Source organism: Oncorhynchus masou, chromosome 13 (genome assembly GCF_036934945.1).
Source record: "Oncorhynchus masou masou isolate Uvic2021 chromosome 13, UVic_Omas_1.1, whole genome shotgun sequence".
Classification (NCBI taxonomy): domain Eukaryota; kingdom Metazoa; phylum Chordata; class Actinopteri; order Salmoniformes; family Salmonidae; genus Oncorhynchus; species Oncorhynchus masou.
Window position 1 is genome coordinate 98,000,513 of NC_088224.1, and position 20,919 is coordinate 98,021,431.

At 44.9% G+C, this 20,919-nt stretch overlaps 1 protein-coding gene across 1 annotated transcript in view; it reads right to left on the reverse strand.

Annotated features, from left to right (window-relative positions):
* LOC135553261 (contactin-5-like) overlaps window positions 1–20,919 on the reverse strand; it is a 447,274-nt gene that overhangs the window by 372,115 nt on the left and 54,240 nt on the right. Inside the window, exon 3 of the mRNA XM_064985436.1 lies at window positions 6,174–6,269. Within this exon, the coding sequence (XP_064841508.1) occupies window positions 6,174–6,269 (96 nt within the window). The remainder of the gene's footprint in view (window positions 1–6,173; window positions 6,270–20,919) is intronic.

Below are 20,919 nucleotides of genomic sequence, written 5' to 3' on the forward strand. Positions count from 1 at the left end.
GCTGTTGTTTGGTCTGTGCTGCAGAGGGCTGAGCTCAATAGAAATCATCCTCCTGTTGATTGGTCTGTGCTGCAGAGGGCTGAGCTCAGCAGAAATCATCCTCCTGTTGTTTGGTCTGTGCTGCAGAGGGCTGAGCTCAGCAGAAATCATCCTCCTGTTGATTGGTCTGTGCTGCAGAGGGCTGAGCTCAGCAGAAATCATCCTCCTGTTGTTTGGTCTGTGCTGCAGAGGGCTGAGCTCAGCAGAAATCATCCTCCTGTTGTTTGGTCTGTGCTGCAGAGGGCTGAGCTCAGCAGAAATCATCCTCATGTTGTTTGGTCTGTGCTGCAGAGGGCTGAGCTCAGCAGAAATCATCCTCCTGTTGATTGGTCTGTGCTGCAGAGGGCTGAGCTCAGCAGAAATCATCCTCCTGTTGTTTGGTCTGTGCTGCAGAGGGCTGAGCTCAATAGAAATCATCCTCCTGTTGTTTGGTCTGTGCTGCAGAGGGCTGAGCTCAATAGAAATCATCCTGCTGTTGTTTGGTCTGTGCTGCAGAGGGCTGAGCTCAATAGAAATCATCCTCCTGTTGTATATCCTCATCTTGGCAAGCATATAGAAAGTGAACTAAACACTGCCTTGGTCCCAAATAGCACGCTATTCCCTATATAGTGCACAACTTTTGACCTGGGATGTATGGGCATTTCATGCATGTCAACATCAGAAGCCTCCTCCCTAAGTTTGTTTTACTCACTGCTTTAGCACACTCTGCTAACCCTGATGTCCTTGCCGTGTCTGAATCCTGGCTCAGGAAGGCCACCAAAAATTCGGAGATTTCCATACCCAACTATAACATTTTCCGTCAAGATAGAACTGCCAAAGGGGGAGGAGTTGCAGTCTACTGCAGAGATAGCCTGCAAAGTAATGTCATACTTTCCAGGTCCATACCCAAACAGTTCGAACTACTAATTTAAAAAATGACTCTCTCCAGAAATAAGTCTCTCACTGTTGCCGCCTGCTACTGACCCCCCTCAGCTCCCAGCTGTGCCCTGGACACCATTTGTGAATTGATCGCCCCCCATCTAGCTTCAGATTTTGTTCTGTTAGATGACCTAAACTGGGATATGCTTAACACCCCGACAGTCCTACAATCTAAGCTAGATGCCCTCAATCTCACACAAATCATCAAGGAACCCACCAGGTACAACCCTAAATCTGTAAACAAGGGCACCCTCATAGACATCATCCTGACCAACTGGCCCTGAAATTTGCATCCTGTAGCTCTAACTCCAAAAAGTTCTGGGACAATGTGAAGTCCATGGAGAACAAGAGCACCTCCTCCCAGCTGCCCACTGCACTGAGGCTAGGTAACACGGTCACCACCGATAAATCCATGATTATCGAAAACTTCAACAAGCATTTCTCAACGGCTGGCCATGCCTTCCTCCTGGCTACTCCAACCTCGGCCAACAGCTCCGGCCCCCCGCATCTACTCGCCCAAGCCTCTCCAGTTATCCTTTACCCAAATCCAGATAGCAGATGTTCTGAAAGAGCTGCAAAACCTGGACCCGTACAAATCAGCTGGGCTTGACAATCTGGACCCTCTATTTCTGAAACTATCCGCCGCCATTGTCGCAACCCCTATTACCAGCCTGTTCAACCTCTCTTTCATATCGTCTGAGATCCCCAAGGATTGGCAAGCTGCCGCAGTCATCCCCCTCTCCAAAGGGAGAGAAACCCTGGACCCAAACTGTTACAGACCTATATACATCCTGCCCTGCCTATCTAAGGTCTTCGAAAGCCAAGTCAACAAACAGGTCACTGACCATCTCGAATCCCAACGTACCTTTTCTGCTGTGCAATCTGGTTTCCGAGCCGGTCACGGGTGCACCTCAGCCACGCTCACGGTACTAAACGATATGATAACCGCCATCGATAAAAGACAGTACTGTGCAGCCGTCTTCATCGACCTCGCCAAGCTTTTGACTCTGTAAATCATCATATTCTTATCGGCAGACTCAATAGCCTCGATTTTTCTGATGACTGCCTTGCCTGGTTCACCAACTACTTTGCAGACAGAGTTCAGTGTGTCAAATCGGAGGGCATGCTGTCCGGTCCTCTGGCAGTCTCTATGGGGGTGCCACAGGGTTCAATTCTCGGGCCGACTCTTTTCTCTGTATATATCAATGATGTTGTTCTTGCTGCGGGCGATTCCCTGATCCACCTCTATGCAGACGACAACATTTTGTATACTTCCAGCCCGTCCTTGGACACTGTGCTATCTAACCTCCAAACGAGCTTCAATGCCATACAACACTCCTTCCGTGGCCTCCAACTGCTCTTAAACGCTAGTAAAACCAAATGCATGCTTTTGGCGTGCTGCCTGCACCTGCACGCCCGACGAGCATCACCACCCTGGATGGTTCCGACCTAGAATATGTGGACTATGAATACCTAGGTGAACTATATATACCTAGGTGTCTGGCTAGACTGTAAACTCTCCTTCCAGATTCATATCAAACATCTCCAATCTAAAATCAAATCTAGAGTAGGCTTTCTATTCCGCAACAAAGCCTCCTTCACTCACTCCGCCAAACGTACCCTAGTAAAACTGACTATCCTACCGATCCCCGACTTCGGCGATGTCATCTACAAAATAGCTTCCAATACTCTACTCAGCAAACTGGATGCAGTTTATCACAGTGCCATCCGTTTTGTTACTAAATCACCTTATACCACCCACCACTGCGACCTGTATGCTCTAGTCGGCTGGCCCTCGCTACATATTCGTTGCCAGACCCACTGGCTCCAGGTCATCTACAAGTCCATGCTAGGTAAAGCTCCACCTTATCTCAGTTCACTGGTCACGATGGCAACACCCACCCGTAGCACGCACTCCAGCAGGTGTATCTCACTGATCATCCCTAAAGCCAACACCTCATTTGGCAGCCTTTCGTTCCAGTTCTCTGCTGCCTGTGACTGGAACGAATTGCAAAAATCACTGAAGTTGGAGACTTTTATCTCCCTCATCAACTTCAAACATCTGCTATCTGAGCAGCTAACCGATCGCTGTAACTGTACATAGTCTATCGGTAAATAGCCCACCCAATTTTACCTACCTCATCCCCATACTGTTTATATTCATTTACTTTTCTGCTCTATTGAACACCAATATCTCGACCTGTACATGACCATCTGATAATGTATCACTCCAGTGTTAATCTGCAAAACTGTAATTATTCGCCTACCTCCTCATGCCTTTTGCACACAATGTATATAGACTCTTTTTTTCTACTGTGTTATTGACTTGTTAATTGTTTACTCCATGTGTACTCGGTGTTGTTGTCTGTTCACACTGCTTTGCTTTATCTTGGCCAGGTCGCAGTTGCAAATGAGAACTTGTTCTCAACTAGCCTACCTGGTGAAATAAAGGTGAAATAAATAAAAATGGGCATTTTAGGAACCAGCAAACTAAATCCAATTCATGTAAACCATGAGATTATCAAATTGAAGAACAATAGAGGCGTGGTTTTTAAAGTAGCAATCTGTAGTAAAAAAATATAACTTTTATGGTAAACGGCTGAGGGATGGGCCTGGAGAAACAGTAAACAAACAGCTGAGGGCCTGGAGAAACAGTAAACAGCTGAGGGCCTGGAGAAACAGTAAACAGCCTGGAGAAACAGTAAACAGTTGAGGGCCTGGAGAAACAGTAAACAAACAGCTGAGGGCCTGGAGAAACAGTAAACAGCTGAGGGCCTGGAGAAACAGTAAACAGCCTGGAGAAACAGTAAACAGCTGAGGGCCTGGAGAAACAGTAAACAGCTGAGGGCCTGGAGAAACAGTAAACAGCTGAGGGCCTGGAGAAACAGTAAACAGCTGAGGGCCTGGAGAAACAGTAAACAGCCTGGAGAAACAGTAAACAGTTGAGGGCCTGGAGAAACAGTAAACAGCTGAGGGCCTGGAGAAACAGTAAACAGCTGAGGGCCTGGAGAAACAGTAAACAGCCTGGAGAAACAGTAAACAGTTGAGGGCCTGGAGAAACAGTAAACAGCTGAGGGCCTGGAGAAACAGTAAACAGCCTGGAGAAACAGTAAACAGTTGAGGGCCTGGAGAAACAGTAAACAGCTGAGGGCCTGGAGAAACAGTAAACAGACCTGGAGAAACAGTAAACAGCTGAGGGCCTGGAGAAACAGTAAACGGCCTGGAGAAACAGTAAACAGCTGAGGGCCTGGAGAATCAGTAAACAGCTGAGGGCCTGGAGAAACAGTAAACAGCTGAGGGCCTGGAGAAACAGTAAACAGCTGAGGGCCTGGAGAAACAGTAAACGGCCTGGAGAAACAGTAAACAGCTGATGGCCTGGAGAAATATAACGACTCTTAAATTAATAGACAGAGGTATGGATGCAAAGACTGACCATCCATGATATCAACATTATAGTTTTAACCATGCTATATTGTGTTTGTTTACAATTACATTGTTTACAAACATTGTAGTAAAAAAAGTTGATATTTTGAGTTGATATGGGGAAAAACGGTTGAACTACGCTCCTGACGCTGTTACATTACACATAAATCAATGGGTATGGTGCATTAATTAAAAAGTAACAAAATGGGTGTTGCATTTTAGCATTAACAAAACAATCCCCAACAAAATCCACCTGTTTAAGCTAGATATTTCAGATTTAAGCTATTTAAAGTTTAAACTGAATTTAAAATGTTTAAGCTGGAGATGAAGTCAGTATTACTGATGAGTCAACTTCTGTCTGTAGTGTCCCAAAGGCTTGCGGACGTTTGCGATTCCCACAAACCGCAGAAGACTCTTCTGACGGGAACCCGGTAACAGATTCAAAAATGAATGGAAGTATCCACTGAGTTTACAAAACATTAAGAACATCTTACTAATTTTGAGTTTCAACCCCCCTCACACCACTTTCGCCTTCAGAACATCCTCAATTCGTCGGGGGATGGACTCTACAAGGTGTCGAAAGCGTTCCACAGGGACGTTGGCCAATGTTGACTCCAAAGCTTCCAACAGTTGGGTCAAGTTAGCTGGATGTCCTTTGGGTGTTGGACTATTTTTTAAACACATGGGAAACTGTTGAGTGTGAAAAACCCAGCAGCATTGCAGTTCTTGACACAAACCGGTGCACCTACTACCATACCCTGTTTAAAGGCACTTCAATATTTTGTCTTGTCCGTTCACCCTCTGAACGACACACAGACACAATCCATGTCGCGATTGTCTCAAGGCTTAAAAATCCTTTAACAAGTGACATCAATCTATAAGGGATCATAACCTGGATTCACCTGGTCAGTCTATGTCAAGGAAAAAGCAGGTGTTCTTAATGTTTTGTATGGTCAGTGTATATGGAAGTACTTCCTTTTTTAAATGTTTTGACCATGTGTTTCTATTGGCTAATAGCAGTAAGGACTGTCTGTTATTCAATGTGTTTCTATTGGCTAATAGCAGTAAGGACTGTCTGTTATTCAATGTGTTTCTATTGGCTAATAGCAGTAAGGACTGTCTGTTATTCAATGTGTTTCTATTGGCTAATAGCAGTAAGGACTGTCTGTTATTCAATGTGTTTCTATTGGCTAATAGCAGTAAGGACTGTCTGTTATTCAATGTGTTTCTATTGGCTAATAGCAGTAAGGACTGTCTGTTATTCAATGTGTTCTATTGGCTAATAGCAGTAAGGACTGTCTGTTATTCAATGTGTTTCTAATAGCAGTAAGGACTATCTGTTATTCAATGTGTTTCTATTGGCTAATAGCAGTAAGGACTGTCTGTTATTCAATGTGTTCTATTGGCTAATAGCAGTAAGGACTGTCTGTTATTCAATGTGTTTCTAATAGCAGTAAGGACTATCTGTTATTCAATGTGTTTCTATTGGCTAATAGCAGTAAGGACTGTCTGTTATTCAATGTGTTTCTATTGGCTAATAGCAGTAAGGACTGTCTGTTATTCACTTACCTGGAGAATGAGGGGGTGGGGTACACATGAGGAGGGTTAGGGGTTGAGGGTCTTACCTGGAGAATGAGGGGGTGGGGTACACATGAGGAGGGTTAGGGATTGAGGGTCTTACCTGGAGAATGAGGGGGTGGGGTACACATGAGGAGGGTTAGGGGTTGAGGGTCTTACCTGGTGAATGAGGGGGTAGGGTACACATGAGGAGGGTTAGGGATTGAGGGTCTTACCTGGAGAATGAGGGGGTGGGGTACACATGAGCACCACTCCTTGTCCTTCCCTTACAGACACACCTCCTCTCGTCCTCCCACTGAAGGATCCCAGATCTGTACCAGGAAACAACAACAATATTAACAGCATTAATATTTGCAATTGTACACAGTTACAGTTATTTACAATGTTATTCTACACAGTTACAGTTATTTACAATGTTATTCTACACAGTTACAGTTATTTACAATGCTATTATATACAGTTACAGTTATTTACAATGTTATTCTATACAGTTACAGTTATTTACAATGCTATTCTATACAGTTACAGTTATTTACAATGTTATTCTATACAGTTACAGTTATTTACAATGTTATTCTACACAGTTACAGTTATTTACAATGTTATTCTACACAGTTAGTTATTTACAATGCAATTCTACACAGTTAGTTATTTACAATGTTATTCTACAGTTACAGTTATTTATAATGCTATTCTACACAGTTCAAGTTATTTACAATGCTATTCTACACAGTTACAGGTATGTATAATGCTATTCTACACAGTTCAAGTTATTTACAATGCTATTCTACACAGTTACAGGTATGTATAATGCTACACAGTTAGATAGTGGTATCATACAACCAGGGTGAGTTTCCCAAATTCTCTGCAGCTTTTAGCTTGTTCTAACGAGTTGCGTTATGTCTCTCGATAACCCAGCCGCCAGACACTTATCATTTTTAAATCAATGTCTAACGATCTATCATCTGTGAGTGAACCAAAATGTGTCAAATTACACAGTTTACTATTCTACTGTGGGTCTGTGTCTGGGTCATCAATAACTAACACAGTTTACTGTTCTACTGTGGGTCTGTGTCTGGATCATCAATAACTAACACAGTTTACTGTTCTACTGTGGGTCTGTGTCTGGATCATCAATAACTAACACAGTTTACTGTTCTACTGTGGGTCTGTGTCTGGGTCATCAATAACTAACACAGTTTACTGTTCTACTGAGGGTCTGTGTCTCCTCTTGCATCTATGGGGGCGCTATTTCATTATTGGATAAAAAAAACGTGCCCGTTTTAAGCGCAATATTTTGTCACAAAAAGATGCTTGACTGTGCATATAATTGACAGCTTTGGAAAGAAAACACTCTGACGTTTCCAAAACTGCAAAGATATTATCTGTGAGTGCCACAGAACTGATGCTACAGGCGAGACCAAGATGAAACTTCAAACAGGAAATGAGCAACATTTTTGAAGCTCTGTTTTCCAATGTCTCCTTATATGGCTGTGAATGCGACAGGAATGAGCCCACAATTTCTGCCATTTCCCCAAGGTGTCTGCAGCATTGTGACGTATTTGTAGGCATATCATTGGAAGATTGACCATAAGAGACTACATTTGTCAGGTGTCCGCACGGTGTCCTCCGTCGAAATTGGTGCGTCATCTTCAGCTGCAAGTATTTTTCCATGGGATTCAGAGGAGAAAGTAGACTTCCACGAACGATATATCAATGAAGAGATATGTGAAAAACACCTTGAGGATTTTGCCGCGTTTCCCGTATTTCAGTCAATATTATGGAGTTAATTTGGAAAAAGGTTTGCCGTTTTGATGACTGAATTTGTTTTTTTTTGGTACCCAAAAGTGATGTACAAAACGGAGCGATTTCTCCTACACAAAGAATCTTTCAGGAAAAACTGAACATTTTCTATGTAACTGAGAGTCCTCATTGAAAACATCCGAAGTTCTTCAAAGGTAAATTATTTTATTTGAATGCTTTTCTGGTTTTTGTGAAAATGTTGCCCGCTAAATGCTACGCTAAATGCTACGCTAGCTATCAATACTCTTACACAAATGCATGTTTTGCTATGGTTCAAAAGCATATTTTGAAAATCTGAGATGACAGTGTTGTTAAGAAAAGGCTAAGCTTGAGAGCTAGTACATTTCATTTAATTTGCGATTTTCATAAATCATTATGGTAATGAGCCTGAGGCTGTATTCACGATACCGAATCCGGGATGGGTAAGATCAAGAAGTTAATAACTAACACAGTTCACTGTTCTACTGAGGGTCTGTGTCATCAATAACTAACACAGTTTACTGTTCTACTGAGGGTCTGTGTCATCAATAACTAACACAGTTCACTGTTCTACTGAGGGTCTGTGTCATCAATAACTAACACAGTTCACTGTTCTACTGAGGTTCTGTGTCATCAATAACTAACACAGTTCACTGTTCTACTGAGGTTCTGGGTCATCAATAACTAACAGAGTTCACTGTTCTACTGAGGGTCTGGGTCATCAATAAAGTACCACGTTAGCTGCAACAGTTTCTAAGGACACACCCCTGGTTACTTTCTAAGGACACACCCCTGGTTACTTTCTAAGGACACACCCCTAGTTACTTTCAAAGGACACACCCCTAGTTACTTTCAAAGGACACACCCCTAGTTACTTTCAAAGGACACACCCCTAGTTACTTTCAAAGGACACACCCCTAGTTACTTTCAAAGGACACACCCCTGGTTACTTTCTAAGGACACACCCCTGGTTACTTTCGAAGGACACACCCCTAGTTACTTTCAAAGGACACACCCCTGGTTACTTTCAAAGGACACACCCCTAGTTACTTTCCAAGGACACACCCCTAGTTACTTTCCAAGGACACACCCCTAGTTACTTTCAAAGGACACACCCCTAGTTACTTTCAAAGGACACACCCCTAGTTACTTTCAAAGGACACACCCCTAGTTACTTTCAAAGGACACACCCCTAGTTACTTTCAAAGGACACACCCCTAGTTCCTTTCAAAGGACACACCCCTAGTTACTTTCAAAGGACACACCCCTAGTTAGTCTATACAAGATCTGTTGACTCAGGTCAGAGATCAATTCAACACATTAATTGATGCTTCATGTAGACACCATTCCATTGGCTCTCTGCTTCCTTGTGTGTGTCCCAAATTACACCCTATACAGAGAATAGGGTTCCTATACATGGAATATGGTTCCTATACAGATAATAGGGTTCCTATACACAGGGAATAGGGTTCCTATACACAGGGAATAGGGTTCCAGGAAATAGGGTTCCTATACACAGGGAATAGGGTTCCTATACACAGGAAATAGGGTTCCTATACACAGGGAAAAGGGTTCCTATACACAGTGAATAGGGTTCCTATACACAGGGAATAGGGTTCCTATACACAGTGAATAGGGTTCCTATACACAGGGAATAGGGTTCCTATACACAGATAATAGGGTTCCTATACACAGGGAATAGGGTTCCTATACACAGGGAAAAGGGTTCCTATACACAGGGAATAGGGTTCCTATACACAGGGAAAAGGGTTCCTATACACAGGGAATAGGGTTCCTATACACAGGGAATAGGGTTCCTATACACAGGGAATAGGGTTCCTATACACAGGGAAAAGGGTTCCTATACACAGGGAATAGGGTTCCTATACACAGGGAATAGGGTTCCTATACACAGGAAATAGGGTTCCTATACACAGGGAATAGGGTTCCTATACACAGGGAATAGGGTTCCTATACACAGGGAAAAGGGTTCCTATACACAGGGAATAGGGTTCCTATACACAGGGAAAAGGGTTCCTATACACAGGGAATAGGGTTCCTATACACAGGAAATAGGGTTCCTATACACAGTGAATAGGGTTCCTATACACAGGAAATAGGGTTCCTATACACAGGGAATAGGGTTCCTATACACAGGGAATAGGGTTCCTATACACAGGGAAAAGGGTTCCTATACACAGGGAATAGGGTTCCTATACACAGGGAAAAGGGTTCCTATACACAGGGAAAAGGGTTCCTATACACAGGGAATAGGGTTCCTATACACAGGAAATAGGGTTCCTATAAACAGGGAAAAGGGTTCCTATACACAGGGAATAGGGTTCCTATACACAGGAAATAGGGTTCCTATACACAGTGAATAGGGTTCCTATACACAGTGAATAGGGTTCCTATACACAGGGAATAGGGTTCCTATACACAGGGAAAAGGGTTCCTATACACAGGGAATAGGGTTCCTATACACAGGAAATAGGGTTCCTATACACAGTGAATAGGGTTCCTATACACAGTGAATAGGGTTCCTATACACAGGAAATAGGGTTCCTATACACAGGAAATAGGGTTCCTATACACAGGGAAAAGGGTTCCTATACACAGTGAATAGGGTTCCTATACACAGGGAAAAGGGTTCCTATACACAGGGAATAGGGTTCCTATACACAGGAAATAGGGTTCCTATACACAGGAAATAGGGTTCCTATACACAGGGAAAAGGGTTCCTATACACAGTGAATAGGGTTCCTATACACAGGGAAAAGGGTTCCTATACACAGGGAATAGGGTTCCTATACACAGGGAAAAGGGTTCCTATACACAGGGAAAAGGGTTCCTATACACAGGGAATAGGGTTCCTATACACAGGAAATAGGGTTCCTATACACAGGGAATAGGGTTCCTATACACAGGGAATAGGGTTCCTATACACAGGGAAAAGGGTTCCTATACACAGGGAATAGGGTTCCTATACACAGGGAAAAGGGTTCCTATACACAGGGAATAGGGTTCCTATACACAGGGAATAGGGTTCCTATACACAGGAAATAGGGTTCCTATACACAGGGAAAAGGGTTCCTATACACAGGGAATAGGGTTCCTATACACAGGAAATAGGGTTCCTATACACAGTGAATAGGGTTCCTATACACAGTGAATAGGGTTCCTATACACAGGGAATAGGGTTCCTATACACAGGGAAAAGGGTTCCTATACACAGGGAATAGGGTTCCTATACACAGGAAATAGGGTTCCTATACACAGTGAATAGGGTTCCTATACACAGGAAATAGGGTTCCTATACACAGGAAATAGGGTTCCTATACACAGGGAAAAGGGTTCCTATACACAGTGAATAGGGTTCCTATACACAGGGAAAAGGGTTCCTATACACAGGGAATAGGGTTCCTATACACAGGGAAAAGGGTTCCTATACACAGGGAAAAGGGTTCCTATACACAGGGAATAGGGTTCCTATACACAGGAAATAGGGTTCCTATACACAGGGAATAGGGTTCCTATACACAGGAAATAGGGTTCCTATACACAGGGAAAAGGGTTCCTATACACAGGGAATAGGGTTCCTATACACAGGAAATAGGGTTCCTATACACAGGAAATAGGGTTCCTATACACAGGGAAAAGGGTTCCTATACACAGGGAATAGGGTTCCTATACACAGGGAATAGGGTTCCTATACACAGGAAATAGGGTTCCTATACACAGGGAATAGGGTTCCTATACACAGGGAATAGGGTTCCTATACACAGGGAAAAGGGTTCCTATACACAGGGAATAGGGTTCCTATACACAGGGAAAAGGGTTCCTATACACAGGAAATAGGGTTCCTATACACAGGGAAAAGGGTTCCTATACACAGTGAATAGGGTTCCTATACACAGGGAAAAGGGTTCCTATACACAGGGAATAGGGTTCCTATACACAGGGAAAAGGGTTCCTATACACAGGGAATAGGGTTCCTATACACAGGGAATAGGGTTCCTATACACAGTGAATAGGGTTCCTATACACAGTGAATAGGGTTCCTATACACAGGGAATAGGGTTCCTATACACAGGGAATAGGGTTCCTATACACAGGAAATAGGGTTCCTATACACAGGGAAAAGGGTTCCTATACACAGGGAAAAGGGTTCCTATACACAGTGAATAGGGTTCCTATACACAGGGAATAGGGTTCCTATACACAGTGAATAGGGTTCCTATACACAGGGAATAGGGTTCCTATACACAGGGAATAGGGTTCCTATACACAGGGAAAAGGGTTCCTATACACAGGAAATAGGGTTCCTATACACAGGGAAAAGGGTTCCTATACACAGTGAATAGGGTTCCTATACACAGGGAAAATGGTTCCTATACACAGTGAATAGGGTTCCTATACACAGGGAAAAGGGTTCCTATACACAGTGAATAGGGTTCCTATACACAGGGAATAGGGTTCCTATACACAGTGAATAGGGTTCCTATACACAGGAAATAGGGTTCCTATACACAGGGAAAAGGGTTCCTATACACAGGAAATAGGCTTCCTATACACAGGGAAAAGGGTTCCTATACACAGTGAATAGGGTTCCTATACACAGGGAATAGGGTTCCTATACACAGTGAATAGGGTTCCTATACACAGGGAATAGGGTTCCTATACACAGATAATAGGGTTCCTATACACAGGGAATAGGGTTCCTATACACAGGGAATAGGGTTCCTATACACAGTGAATAGGGTTCCTATACACAGGAAATAGGGTTCCTATACACAGGAAATAGGGTTCCTATACACAGGGAATAGGGTTCCTATACACAGGAAATAGGGTTCCTATACACAGGAAATAGGGTTCCTATACACAGGGAAAAGGGTTCCTATACACAGTGAATAGGGTTCCTATACACAGGGAAAAGGGTTCCTATACACAGTGAATAGGGTTCCTATACACAGGGAATAGGGTTCCAGGAAATAGGGTTCCTATACACAGGGAAAAGGGTTCCTATACACAGGGAATAGGGTTCCTATACACAGGGAAAAGGGTTCCTATACACAGGGAATAGGGTTCCTATACACAGGGAATAGGGTTCCTATACACAGGGAATAGGGTTCCTATACACAGGGAATAGGGTTCCTATACACAGGAAATAGGGTTCCTATACACAGGGAAAAGGGTTCCAATACACAGGAAATAGGGTTCCTATACACAGGGAAAAGGGTTCCTATACACAGGAAATAGGGTTCCTATACACAGGGAAAAGGGTTCCTATACACAGGAATAGGGTTCCTATACACAGGGAAAAGGGTTCCTATACACAGGAAAAGGGTTCCTATACACAGGAATAGGGTTCCTATACACAGGAAATAGGGTTCCTATACACAGGAAATAGGGTTCCTATACACAGTGAATAGGGTTCCTATACACAGGGAAAAGGGTTCCTATACACAGTGAATAGGGTTCCTATACACAGGGAAAAGGGTTCCTATACACAGTGAATAGGGTTCCTATACACAGGAAAAGGGTTCCTATACACAGTGAATAGGGTTCCTATACACAGGGAAAAGGGTTCCTATACACAGGGAATAGGGTTCCTATACACAGGGAATAGGGTTCCTATACATGGAATAGGGTTCCTATACAGGGAATAGAGTTCCTATACACAGGGAAAAGGGTTCCTATACACAGGGAAAAGGGTTCCTATACACAGGGAAAAGGGTTCCTATACACAGGGAATAGGGTTCCTATACACAGGAATAGGGTTCCTATACACAGGGAATAGGGGGAATAGGGTTCCTATACACAGGGAATAGGGTTCCTATACACAGGGAATAGGGTTCCTATACACAGGGAATAGGGTTCCTAATAGGGTTCCTATACACAGTGAATAGGGTTCCTATACACAGTGAATAGGGTTCCTATACACAGTGAATAGGGTTCCTATACACAGGGAATAGGGTTCCTATACACAGGGAATAGGGTTCCTATACACAGGAAATAGGGTTCCTATACACAGGGAAAAGGGTTCCTATACACAGGGAAAAGGGTTCCTATACACAGGGAAAAGGGTTCCTATACACAGGAAATAGGGTTCCTATACACAGGGAAAAGGGTTCCTATACACAGGGAATAGGGTTCCTATACACAGGGAAAAGGGTTCCTATACACAGGGAAAAGGGTTCCTATACACAGGGAATAGGGTTCCTATACACAGGAAATAGGGTTCCTATACACAGGAAATAGGGTTCCTATACACAGTGAATAGGGTTCCTATACACAGGGAAAAGGGTTCCTATACACAGTGAATAGGGTTCCTATACACAGGGAAAAGGGTTCCTATACACAGTGAATAGGGTTCCTATACACAGGGAAAAGGGTTCCTATACACAGTGAATAGGGTTCCTATACACAGGGAAAAGGGTTCCTATACACAGGGAATAGGGTTCCTATACACAGGGAATAGGGTTCCTATACATGGAATAGGGTTCCTATACAGGGAATAGGGTTCCTATACACAGGGAAAAGGGTTCCTATACACAGGGAAAAGGGTTCCTATACACAGGGAAAAGGGTTCCTATACACAGGGAATAGGGTTCCTATACACAGGGAATAGGGTTCCAGGAAATAGGGTTCCTATACACAGGGAAAAGGGTTCCTATACACAGGGAATAGGGTTCCTATACACAGGGAAAAGGGTTCCTATACACAGGGAAAAGGGTTCCTATACAAAGGGAATCGGGTTCCTATACACAGGGAATAGGGTTCCTATACACAGGAAATAGGGTTCCTATACACAGGGAAAAGGGTTCCTATACACAGGAAACAGTTCTATACACAGGAATAGGGTTCCTATACACAGGGAAAAGGGTTCCTATACACAGGAAATAGGGGTCCTATACACAGGGAAAAGGGTTCCTATACACAGGGAATAGGGTTCCTATACACAGGGAAAAGGGTTCCTATACACAGGGAAAAGGGTTCCTATACACAGGGAATAGGGTTCCTATACACAGGAAATAGGGTTCCTATACACAGGAAATAGGGTTCCTATACACAGTGAATAGGGTTCCTATACACAGGGAAAAGGGTTCCTATACACAGTGAATAGGGTTCCTATACACAGGGAAAAGGGTTCCTATACACAGGGAAAAGGGTTCCTATACACAGTGAATAGGGTTCCTATACACAGGGAAAAGGGTTCCTATACACAGGGAAAAGGGTTCCTATACACAGGGAATAGGGTTCCTATACACAGGGAATAGGGTTCCTATACATGGAATAGGGTTCCTATACAGGGAATAGGGTTCCTATACACAGGGAAAAGGGTTCCTATACACAGGGAAAAGGGTTCCTATACACAGGGAAAAGGGTTCCTATACACAGGGAATAGGTTCCTATACACAGGGAATAGGGTTCCTATACACAGTGAATAGGGTTCCTATAGGAATAGGGTTCCTATACACAGGGAATAGGGTTCCTATACACAGGGAATAGGGTTCCTATACACAGTGAATAGGGTTCCTATACACAGGGAATAGGGTTCCTATACACAGTGAATAGGGTTCCTATACACAGTGAATAGGGTTCCTATACACAGGGAATAGGGTTCCTATACACAGGGAATAGGGTTCCTATACATTGAATAGGGTTCCTATACACAGTGAATAGGGTTCCTATACACAGGAAATAGGGTTCCTATACACAGGAAATAGGGTTCCTATACACAGGGAAAAGGGTTCCTATACACAGTGAATAGGGTTCCTATACACAGGGAAAAGGGTTCCTATACACAGTGAATAGGGTTCCTATACACAGGGAATAGGGTTCCAGGAAATAGGGTTCCTATACACAGGGAAAAGGGTTCCTATACACAGGGAATAGGGTTCCTATACACAGGGAAAAGGGTTCCTATACACAGGGAAAAGGGTTCCTATACACAGGGAATAGGGTTCCTATACACAGGGAATAGGGTTCCTATACACAGGAAATAGGGTTCCTATACACAGGGAAAAGGGTTCCTATACACAGGAAATAGGGTTCCTATACACAGGGAAAAGGGTTCCTATACACAGGAAATAGGGTTCCTATACACAGGAAAAGGGTTCCTATACACAGGGAATAGGGTTCCTATACACAGGGAAAAGGGTTCCTATACACAGGGAAAAGGGTTCCTATACACAGGGAATAGGGTTCCTATACACAGGAAATAGGGTTCCTATACACAGGAAATAGGGTTCCTATACACAGTGAATAGGGTTCCTATACACAGGGAAAAGGGTTCCTATACACAGTGAATAGGGTTCCTATACACAGGGAAAAGGGTTCCTATACACAGTGAATAGGGTTCCTATACACAGGGAAAAGGGTTCCTATACACAGTGAATAGGGTTCCTATACACAGGGAAAAGGGTTCCTATACACAGGGAATAGGGTTCCTATACACAGGGAATAGGGTTCCTATACATGGAATAGGGTTCCTATACAGGGAATAGGGTTCCTATACACAGGGAAAAGGGTTCCTATACACAGGGAAAAGGGTTCCTATACACAGGGAAAAGGGTTCCTATACACAGGGAATAGGGTTCCTATACACAGGGAATAGGGTTCCTATACACAGGGAATAGGGTTCCTATACACAGGGAATAGGGTTCCTATACACAGGGAATAGGGTTCCTATACACAGGGAATAGGGTTCCTATACACAGTGAATAGGGTTCCTATACACAGGGAATAGGGTTCCTATACACAGTGAATAGGGTTCCTATACACAGTGAATAGGGTTCCTATACACAGGGAATAGGGTTCCTATACACAGGGAATAGGGTTCCTATACACAGGAAATAGGGTTCCTATACACAGGGAAAAGGGTTCCTATACACAGGAAATAGGGTTCCTATACACAGGGAAAAGGGTTCCTATACACAGGAAATAGGGTTCCTATACACAGGGAAAAGGGTTCCTATACACAGGGAATAGGGTTCCTATACACAGGGAAAAGGGTTCCTATACACAGGGAAAAGGGTTCCTATACACAGGGAATAGGGTTCCTATACACAGGAAATAGGGTTCCTATACACAGGAAATAGGGTTCCTATACACAGTGAATAGGGTTCCTATACACAGGAAAAGGGTTCCTATACACAGTGAATAGGGTTCCTATACACAGGGAAAAGGGTTCCTATACACAGTGAATAGGGTTCCTATACACAGGGAAAAGGGTTCCTATACACAGGGAATAGGGTTCCTATACACAGGGAATAGGGTTCCTATACATGGAATAGGGTTCCTATACAGGGAATAGGGTTCCTATACACAGGGAAAAGGGTTCCTATACACAGGGAAAAGGGTTCCTATACACAGGGAAAAGGGTTCCTATACACAGGGAATAGGGTTCCAGGAAATAGGGTTCCTATACACAGGGAAAAGGGTTCCTATACACAGGGAATAGGGTTCCTATACACAGGGAAAAGGGTTCCTATACACAGGGAAAAGGGTTCCTATACACAGGGAATAGGGTTCCTATACACAGGGAATAGGGTTCCTATACACAGGAAATAGGGTTCCTATACACAGGGAAAAGGGTTCCTATACACAGGAAATAGGGTTCCTATACACAGGGAAAAGGGTTCCTATACACAGGAAATAGGGTTCCTATACACAGGGAAAAGGGTTCCTATACACAGGGAATAGGGTTCCTATACACAGGGAAAAGGGTTCCTATACACAGGGAAAAGGGTTCCTATACACAGGGAATAGGGTTCCTATACACAGGAAATAGGGTTCCTATACACAGGAAATAGGGTTCCTATACACAGTGAATAGGGTTCCTATACACAGGGAAAAGGGTTCCTATACACAGTGAATAGGGTTCCTATACACAGGGAAAAGGGTTCCTATACACAGGGAAAAGGGTTCCTATACACAGTGAATAGGGTTCCTATACACAGGGAAAAGGGTTCCTATACACAGGGAAAAGGGTTCCTATACACAGGGAATAGGGTTCCTATACACAGGGAATAGGGTTCCTATACATGGAATAGGGTTCCTATACAGGGAATAGGGTTCCTATACACAGGGAAAAGGGTTCCTATACACAGGGAAAAGGGTTCCTATACACAGGGAAAAGGGTTCCTATACACAGGGAATAGGGTTCCTATACACAGGGAATAGGGTTCCTATACACAGTGAATAGGGTTCCTATACACAGGGAATAGGGTTCCTATACACAGGGAATAGGGTTCCTATACACAGGGAATAGGGTTCCTATACACAGTGAATAGGGTTCCTATACACAGGGAATAGGGTTCCTATACACAGTGAATAGGGTTCCTATACACAGTGAATAGGGTTCCTATACACAGGGAATAGGGTTCCTATACACAGGGAATAGGGTTCCTATACATTGAATAGGGTTCCTATACACAGTGAATAGGGTTCCTATACACAGGGAATAGGGTTCCTATACACATGGAATAGGGTTCCTATACATTGAATAGGGTTCCTATACAGGGAATAGGGTTCCTATACATTGAATAGGGTTCCTATACATGGAATAGGGTTCCTATACAGGGAATAGGGATGTGTAAGGCCGGTTCTTAGACATCCCAATTCATATTACATGTTCTGTATTACAGTTAGGGCTCAGTTAGGGTCCAGTTAAGGACCAGTTAAGGCCCCTTTAGGGTCCAGTGAAGGACCAGTTAGGGCCCAGTTAAGGCCCCTTTAGGGTCCAGTTAAGGACCAGTTAGGGCCCAGTTAGGGTCCAGTTAGGGCCCAGTTAAGGCCCCTTTAGGGTCCAGTTAAGGACCAGTTAGGGCCCAGTTAGGGTCCAGTTAGGGCCCAGTTAAGGCCCTTTAGGGTCCAGTTAAGGACCATTTAGGGCCCAGTTAGGGTCCAGTTAGGGCCCAGTTAAGGCCCCTTTAGGGTCCAGTTAAGGACCAGTTAAGGCCCCTTTAGGGTCCAGTTAAGGTCCAGTTAACGCCCCTTTAGGGTCCAGTTAAGGTCCAGTTAAGGCCCAGTTAGGGTCCAGTTAAGGCCCCTTTAGGGTCCAGTTAAGGACCAGTTAGGGCCCAGTTAGGGTCCAGTTAAGGCCCCTTTATGGTCCAGTTAAGGACCAGTTAGGGCCCAGTTAGGGTCCAGTTAAGGCCTCTTTAGGGTCCAGTTAAGGACCAGTTAGGGCCCAGTTAGGGTCCAGTTAAGGCCCCTTTAGGGTCCAGTTAAGGACCAGTTAGGGCCCAGTTAGGGCCCAGTTAAGGACCAGTTAGGGCCCAGTTAAGGACCAGTTAGGGCCCAGTTAAGGACCAATTAGGGCCCAGTTAAGGACCAGTTAGGGCCCAGTTAGGGTCTATCAATGTTGTTCCATTCCTTAGAAGGACCAGCACTAATAGCAGAATGGTTGAACTCCTATACAATACACAGGCCGAATGGAAAACACACACAATACTTGTACATGGGGCGGCAGGGTAGCCTAGTGGTTAGAGTGGAGGGGCGGCAGGGTAGCCTAGTGGTTAGAGTGGAGGGGCGGCAGGGTAGCCTAGTGGTTAGAGTGGAGGGGCGGCAGGGTAGCCTAGTGGTTAGAGTGGAGGGGCGGCAGGGTAGCCTAGTGGTTAGAGTGGAGGGGCGGCAGGGTAGCCTAGTGGTTAGAGTGGAGGGGCGGCAGGGTAGCCTAGTGGTTAGAGTGGAGGGGCGGCAGGGTAGCCTAGTGGTTAGATTGGAGGGGCGGCAGGGTAGCCTAGTGGTTAGAGTGGAGGGGCGGCAGGGTAGCCTAGTGGTTAGAGTGGAGGGGCGGCAGGGTAGCCTAGTGGTTAGAGTGGAGGGGCGGCAGGGTAGCCTAGTGGTTAGAGTGGAGGGGCGGCAGGGTAGCCTAGTGGTTAGAGTGGAGGGGCGGCAGGGTAGCCTAGTGGTTAGAGTGGAGGGGCGGCAGGGTAGCCTAGTGGTTAGAGTGGAGGGGCGGCAGGGTAGCCTAGTGGTTAGAGGGGAGGGGCGGCAGGGTAGCCTAGTGGTTAGAGTGGAGGGGCGGCAGGGTAGCCTAGTGGTTAGAGTGGAGGGGCGGCAGGGTAGCCTAGTGGTTAGAGTGGAGGGGCGGCAGGGTAGCCTAGTGGTTAGAGTGGAGGGCGGCAGGGTAGCCTAGTGGTTAGAGTGGAGGGGCGGCAGGGTAGCCTAGTGGTTAGAGTGGAGGGGCGGCAGGGTAGCCTAGTGGTTAGAGTGGAGGGGCGGCAGGGTAGCCTAGTGGTTAGAGTGGAGGGGCGGCAGGGTAGCCTAGTGGTTAGAGTGGAGGGGCGGCAGGGTAGCCTAGTGGTTAGAGTGGAGGGGCGGCAGGGTAGCCTAGTGGTTGGAGTGGAGGGGCGGCAGGGTAGCCTAGTGGTTAGATTGGAGGGCGGCAGGGTAGCCCAGTGGTTAGAGTGGAGGGCGGCAGGGTAGCCTAGTGGTTAGAGTGGAGGGCGGCAGGGTAGCCTAGTGGTTAGAGTGGAGGGCGGCAGGGTAGCCTAGTGGTTAGAGTGGAGGGGCGGCAGGGTAGCCTAGTGGTTAGAGTGGAGGGGCGGCAGGGTAGCCTAGTGGTTAGAGTGGAGGGGCGGCAGGGTAGCCTAGTGGTTAGAGTGGAGGGGCGGCAGGGTAGCCTAGTGGTTAGAGTGGAGGGGTGGCAGGGTAGCCTAGTGGTTAGAGTGGAGGGGCGGCAGGGTAGCCTAGTGGTTAGAGTGGAGGGGCGGCAGGGTAGCCTAGTGGTTAGAGCGTTGGACTTGTAACCGAAAGGTTGCTAGGTCAAATCCCCGAGCTGACAAGATACAAATCTGTCGTTCTGCCCCTGAACAGGCAGTTAACCCACTGTTCCCAGGCCGTCATTGAAAATAAGAATTTGTTCTTAACTGACTTGCCTGGTTAAATAAAGGTAAAGTAAACATCCTGACACAATAAATACTGTTTCACTGTTAGTTGACCATTTGAGTGCTTGGATTTTAAGAAAACAAATTTGAATCAATATGTAGATTAATAGTATCTACATAAAGCTACGATTAAATAAAGTATATGGACACAAGACACGGCTCCTCTACTCAAGTGACCAATCACATTACGATTCTGCAATCACCAATCTGTGTATGTGCGTCCCAAATCGCAAGCTATTCCACAGTGCTATGGTTAAAAGTAGTGCACCATTTAGTAAAG